The following is a 5,335-nucleotide window of genomic DNA, read 5'->3' on the forward strand; positions in this document are numbered from 1 at the left end:
GGGGACTTCGGGCCTCCTCGTCCCTGCACCCCCCCGCCCCGTGCCGGCCTCTCCCTTCCCCCACTCGGGCACCCGCTCCCCGCCTCCGTCCCCCTGTTTCGGCTTCCTCTCTTACTCCTCTCCGCCCCTGCTCTCTTCCCGACCTTGCCAAACTCTGCTCCCGGCCCCAGCAGTCTCGCCCTGGCCACCCGCCCCCCGCGACCCCCGGAAAGCCGACGAAAACACCCCCGAGGCCGGCTGACCGCCGGGACCTTCCCTCCTTGCCCCGCCGAGGCGCCCGCGCCCCCACCCAGCCCTCCTCCGCCCGCCAGGCTTCTCCCCTCCCAGCCCCGATGCGAGCCCCGGGGGGCGAGGGAGGGGCAGCTCGCTTTGCTCCTGACGGTTTTCCCACCGCGTCCCCCGCTTGGGGCCCAAAATAAACAAACAAGCCGCGTCCAATGTGCAGAAGCCTTAATGGGCCTGAAGACTTTGAAAAGCGAGTGGAGGGCGGTGGGCGGTCGGGTGCACCCCTGACCCAAGTCCTGCTGACAGCACCCGAGTTCCTTATTTACACTGGCTGCAGGGTTGTGTTTCTGTTTTGTTTCCCTCCCCCTGCAGGGGCTGTTTGCGGGGTGGGGTGGGGGGTTCGCTATGTCGGATGACGATTCGAGGGCCAGCACCAGCTCCTCCTCATCTTCGTCCTCCAACCAGCAAACCGAGAAAGAAACAAACACCCCCAAGAAGAAGGAGAGTAAAGTCAGCATGAGCAAAAACTCCAAACTCCTCTCCACCAGCGCCAAGAGGTACCGTACTTTTTTTTTTCTTCAGGCTTCCTATTTCCCGAACTGCCTCTTGCGGCATTTGGTCTGTCTCCCAATGAGGGTAGCATAAATGCGCCTCATGATTTGTGTTCTTAAAAATGAAAGAAGGGCCTCGGACGCCCTAATTATTTTTTCTCTTGCTGCTTGTTTTTCGTTTTCTTTTTTTTTTTTTTCCTTTTAATCGTTGTCCACCTGTCTCTGTTGTGGCTTGCCTTTTCCATTTCTTGCTGAAGTTTGTGAGAATCCTCATTACTTCTATTACTGACCCCCCCCAAAATGATTTCAGATTACTTGTCTTATTAATCACAAATATGTGACCCTCTCCAAGGCAGTCATCGCACTTAATTACTAATTCCTGCTCAGACAACTCTCAAAATGAAAATTCTATTACCATCTTACATCTTCCTCACCTGTTGCACATACGATCCTTTTGAATGGAGCTTTCCTCCACAAATTGCATAAGGAATAAATAACTCATACTAGCAGAGTAAGAAATGTAATAAGTGGAGACAGAAGTTTTCCAATGGAGTTTAAAGAGATTTTTCTGATTCGGAGTTGAGGCAAATGAAGGAATCAATATGTGATGAAAACGGTAATTCTCTTGTTCAGTTTAAGCAATTGAATTTACCGAATTTCAGGGAGACTCAAAAATTTTGGTGCTATTTCCTCTTGTGCTGTAAATTTTTTTTTTTTTAATGGCACAAGTTGTATTCAAGTGCTGGCTCTTTTTCTTTACTCTTTTCCTCTTGGAAGAGAAGAAACTACTTTTTACCTTCACCATCCTTCAGTAATTCCCTCTGATCCCCATGACTCTTCCAAGAATCTATAGCAGATTCCTGGAAACCCCCTTACTTTCATTAACTCCTCCTCTCAGGTGGACCGTCATTAAACTTTAAAGTGACAAACCAGAAAGATAGTAAGGAATCTAAATCTAACCAGATAGGGACATCTTTCTTAAAAGAATGTAAAAAATGGAACATGAGGCTTTAGATCTCTCCACTGACTAGTGAACCTGGAACTTGGAGTTTGCAAGTTCGTTCTGTCATTCTCTTTGACTTGAAATTTGAAAAGTTGGTAAAGTGCTTTGGTGATCTAACCCTGAGTAGATGGAGTGACTTAAGCTTAAATAGTCTACACTATTAAGTGGCAAGAGTCCTTGGCAAGATTGTTCTCGTTTTCAGAGAATTGGTTTGACTGCATCTCAGCCTCCCGGGAGTCCTTACTGGCCCTCATTGTGTAGTGGAACCTGACATCTAGGCTGCCCACTCAGGATGGGGCCTTCCTTGATCACGCTCCCCTCTCAGGGTCAGGGCTCCTTGATCTGTACTGGGACAACTTTTGGCCTGATCTGACTAAAGCAGGATATTTGCTTTAGGTTATTAGTGTTTCTGTATTTTGTGTACATGTATATATTCGAGGGTAAAGGCGCAAGTTTCAGATAGAAAATAGTCTGCTTTGTGTCAGTAAATTACAGAGGGGGATTTGTCACAAAACAAAATTTGTCTGTTTATGCTAAGGAAGTTAAACTTTTGGAAATGCCTGGGAAGGTAAGTGTAAAAAATGAGATGGAAGCTACAAATATAATTTTACCTATAAAGTTAACATCAGTTTTAGCTCCGTGGATATCTTGCTGAAAGAGTGGCTGTTAGTGTTAAAGCAGAGCTTAGGTTAGTAGTAAAGGTAAAAAATGGAAAGCGACAGTGTATCCAGTAAAGAATAAGGGCAAATTGATCTTAGCCGGACCCAATAGAAGCGACTCTGTGAAATACATTGATTTGGAAAGCAGGTGTTGCTCATAGAATTGGAAGACGCTTGTATACCCGGAGATAGAATGAAAAAGAAGCCTGAATTGGCTGACAGAAGGTTACTTAACTGTATACTGGAAAGTGGCTTCTAGCCCACGGGTACAGGAAAGCCCCCATTGAGAGTGGTCTGGACAGGAATGTCTATGGAACATATGTGAGTTACTCTTGCAAATCTTTTGCCAGTATTCTGGAAATGGTGCAAATGTTTGCTGTAGAGATGAAGTGGATAAAGCTGTCTGTGGTGTTACACTTTTTAGATATTAAAGAAGCGACTACTCTTGACTATTTAGTAGTAGAGGTTGGGTTGGCAAGGAGAAGTGAAGTCATTGAGTATTTTTATGCGACATCCTCAGGGGGAGGATATTTTTTGCCTATGTACTTAGGTCTTAACATACAGTCATTCTAATATGCATGCAGGTCAAGAATCAGGAAACCAGGGTTCCAAACTTTTACTCTGACATGCAATAATGAGTCATACAGCAGGGATGTATCTCAGAACTAAGATAGTTATTGCTAGCAGTAGAATTTAGCAGGACACATAGATAATAGTAGGGATTGTGAGCAAAACCCCTAAGGTTGACCAGATTTGTAGGGGACAGGAAATGTTCTCCAGTAGGAGACTCAAAGCACGTCTCCAATCACCACCCTTAAATTCTCTTATACCTGGAAAAAACAGTGCTTTCTAAAACCTGCTCCCCAAAGGATCCAGCCAGCCTTGTCTTTCTACCCTCAGAAAACCTTTTAAAAGAGAAAAGCATCCATTGTGATTCAGATTGCGTTTAGAATGTGTATTAGTTTTTTACTACCGTGCTGCCTCAGTAAGATTTTTAAGTTAAAACCTAGCCCGTTAGAGCTTTAAATGAGAGGAGCAGGAAAGGTTATAAAAATTGAAGGCAGTGTTTCGAAGGCCTCAAACTTTGTCGTCTTAATTGATGCTCTAAGCGCCTAGGTAAGCAGAAGACAAAGGCAAGGGCTTGGTGTGAACGGCCTGGTGGCGTCGGCCTAGGAGTGGGGGATGGAGTTCTTTGTGAAGTCGTGAGTTGTTGCAGAGACAGAAAACCGGATGGAGAAAGAAGGGGACAGACCTAAGGGAAGTTAGAGAATGTCCGGGGAAAAAGCAGGTCCGCAAAGGTGGGCCGAGAGTGCGAGCGAGCCTGCGGGACCCGGGGCGGGCCCAGGTGCACCTGTGCGGGCTGCGGGCCTGCTACTGGAGGCCGTGTTCGCGGCTGGGGCCCGCGCGCGGCGTCGGGGCTGGAGGCTACGGGGCGCGGTGGAGGTGAGCTGGGAAGTCGCCCGGTGTCTCAGCGCAGCTCTCTCCACCCCTGACACGCAACTTCACCCGCGCGGCCGGCATGCGCGGCCCCAGCCGTGGGGTGCACGCGGGTGGGGGCGGGGATCCCGGGCGGCCGTGGGCGGCCAGCCGGAGGGGTCCGCTTTGCGGCCTGTGCGCTCCCGGCACCCCGCGACGGCGGGCAGGTCACTTAGGGCCCGAGGGGCCCCGCGGGGAGCGGCCATTTTGACATCTTCACTGAGGACGCGGGGCGGCCTGGGGGGGCGCCCTGCGGGGTTGGGCGTGAGGACGTCCCAGGTGCAAGGGGTGACTCGGGCGGGCTCTGAGGGGCGGGGGGGCGGAGACTGTGGGGCGTGTCCTTACACCCTCGCGATGGCTCTGATTTCTCCGGAGGTCCAGGGAAGATGAATGTGTGCTGCTGACACATTCTAGTACCATTCAGAAAACTAGTCCGCAAGTGAGAAGCTTTTAAATTATTTCCTAAGTGGAAAACACCAAGAAATAAAACTGCTTTAGGGTCCGAGGCCAGATTCGCACCCAAACGTTGTAGATGATAACAAGAGACCCTGGCCCGCCAACTCGCTGCCCGTGTGAAAAGTTTTTTCCTAAATGACGGATCTCTGAAGCTTTTGGTGTGTGTTTTCTCCCTTAGTAGAATCCAGTTATCACGGCAGGAGGTTAGGTTTATCTGCCAGAACGGTGCATTACAGATGGGAGGTTACCAACGCCTAAATGCTTCTTGTGTTTTTCTCTCTTACTTCCCTGACTCCAGGATTCAGAAGGAACTGGCAGATATCACTTTAGACCCTCCGCCTAACTGCAGGTGAGCGTTCTTTCAAATTTATTTCTTTTTAAAATTCTTCTAACCTTCATCTTGGATTTTTTTCTTTTTATTATGAACTTTGCTTTTATTCTTTCGTTTAATACCCCTCGTTTTGGTGCTAACGTCAAGTAAAGCTGATATTAACCTGAGTATGATGTTTCGATGCGCCTCTGACAATTTCAGTACTATAATGAAGAGAAGTAATAGTTTATTTCGAGTGGATGCTTTTACATATATGAAACAAAACTGTCAAGTGAATTTAAAGATGTACATTTGCCTAATTCTGGATCTTTCATATGTCATAAGGATGATGTAAAACCGTTTAGATGATCAGGGACATTGAGGCTTAGAAAGTTGCTCTGCTATGATCGGTTATTCAAGCCCTCTACTAGGAAAGCATAGAGTTAAATCAAACAGTGGATCCTCAAACTTTTCCATAATATGTAAGTTTTGTGTTGGGCTTTTGGCAAACCAATTTAGGAAATAATTTGTGGCTTTGATAAAAAGGTTTTAAGTTATTTTATACATTTAAACTTTTCCATTGGGATGTTTTTCCTTGAAATTGCTTTATTCAGACTGTATACAGTAAATATGTGTTTCAATTTCAAAAACTGTG

The 5,335-nt window shown here is 47.0% G+C and overlaps 1 protein-coding gene across 3 annotated transcripts in view; it reads left to right on the forward strand.

The window, feature by feature from the left end:
• Positions 1 to 5,335, forward strand: part of UBE2E1 (ubiquitin conjugating enzyme E2 E1) — a 534,712-nt gene that overhangs the window by 462,176 nt on the left and 67,201 nt on the right. The window contains exons 2-3 of one of the 3 annotated variants that reach the window (XM_011357071.2): positions 598 to 782; positions 4,669 to 4,719. The exons of 1 other annotated variant lie outside the window; for it this stretch is intronic. In XM_011357071.2, coding sequence (XP_011355373.1) covers positions 631 to 782; positions 4,669 to 4,719 — 203 coding nt within the window. In that variant the 5' untranslated portion in view covers positions 598 to 630. The remainder of the gene's footprint in view (positions 1 to 597; positions 783 to 4,668; positions 4,720 to 5,335) is intronic. One more of the 3 variants, XM_011357147.2, reaches the window with a different exon arrangement.

The sequence above is a fragment of the Pteropus vampyrus genome, unplaced genomic scaffold (assembly GCF_000151845.1).
Source record: "Pteropus vampyrus isolate Shadow unplaced genomic scaffold, Pvam_2.0 Scaffold1, whole genome shotgun sequence".
Classification (NCBI taxonomy): domain Eukaryota; kingdom Metazoa; phylum Chordata; class Mammalia; order Chiroptera; family Pteropodidae; genus Pteropus; species Pteropus vampyrus.